At 26.7% G+C, this 1,297-nt stretch overlaps 1 protein-coding gene across 1 annotated transcript in view; it reads right to left on the bottom strand.

Moving 5' to 3' along the window:
- LOC110263164 (heavy metal-associated isoprenylated plant protein 19) overlaps positions 1-260 on the bottom strand; it is a 1,756-nt gene extending 1,496 nt beyond the window's left edge. Inside the window, exon 1 of the mRNA XM_021104021.1 lies at positions 84-260. Within this exon, the coding sequence (XP_020959680.1) occupies positions 84-198 (115 nt within the window). The 5' untranslated portion in view covers positions 199-260. The remainder of the gene's footprint in view (positions 1-83) is intronic.

The raw sequence follows: 1,297 nt of genomic DNA on the forward strand, positions 1-1,297 counted from the left end.
TAATAATAATAATAATAATAATAATAATTAATTATTATTATTATTACAAAAATGAAGGAAAAAGAAAAGTGAAGATTAAGTACCTTTACACTTGGAAATGGCTTTTGCAACGGTTCTCTCACAAGCGTTACAATACATTGAGACTTTGTATTCTACGCTTATTACTGTGTCTGGCATAACTTTTTTGTTCTTTCCCATTGAATTCAAAAGTTGAAGAGTGAATGTACCAATGCATGCCGTGTAAAGAAAACTGAAAAGGATTCGAGAAAATATATATTTTGGCCAAGGGTTGTTTGATTCGTTAGAATGGCGTTAGGGCTAGTTATGACCGTTAGGTTGCCTCGTGTTTTTTTTTTCTCTATTCCATAAAAGTTTGAGAAAAAAAAAATTTTGAATTTGATTTTAAATAATTAAATAGAAAATATTAAGTAGAAACAATAAGAAGAAAAATTACATAAGATTGGTCTATTGGACATTTGAATGCAGCAGAAGAAAAATTTACACACTTACCTTGTTTTTGTGGACTAATTTGTCACAAATTAAAGTATTATTTAAGAGTTTGTTATTGACCAATAAATTACTGCATTCTGTATGTATAAGTCAAAATTCGAACCCTGAATTTACTTAAGTGAACTAGTGAGTTAACCATTAAACCAACTCAAATTGATTTTCAAATTTATCATAATATGATTGAGACTTGAGAATGATAGTGAAAATTGTCCATGATATCAAAACTTGTATCAACTGAATTCTGTTATAAATAACTATTTTGATGGTTTATTGCATTTTTACTACTACCCATAATATTACGCGCCAAAATTTGGAGTATGCTTTCAGTATTAGGGTTATAAAAATTACTAAATTGGATTTTTTAAGTGCTCCAATAGAAGATAAAAATTTAATGGGGTAATAGTAAAATTCATTCATGAAAAATCACTCATTTTTTAAATTAGTTCTCAAATAATTTTTTTAATTATGTTAGTCATTGAAAAATAAAAATGTAAGTCAAATTGGTCCTTCCGTTAGTTAGACGATGACGTGTCACATTAAGTGCCACATACCATGATGACGTGATAAGTTAATGTCATATGTCAAAAGATGATTGGTTAATATGTCAAGTTAATGATACCTAGCACGCCACATGTCACTTAATATGTTAAAAAGTTATTTATAATTAAAATAGTCTCCGAAAGTCCAAATGTAAGTCATTTTCATCCCTAAAATTTTAAAAATTAATCAAATTAGTCTTTATATAAATTTTTTTTATTTTTTCTTCATAATATTAAATTTAAAATAT

Source organism: Arachis ipaensis, chromosome B01 (genome assembly GCF_000816755.2).
Source record: "Arachis ipaensis cultivar K30076 chromosome B01, Araip1.1, whole genome shotgun sequence".
Classification (NCBI taxonomy): domain Eukaryota; kingdom Viridiplantae; phylum Streptophyta; class Magnoliopsida; order Fabales; family Fabaceae; genus Arachis; species Arachis ipaensis.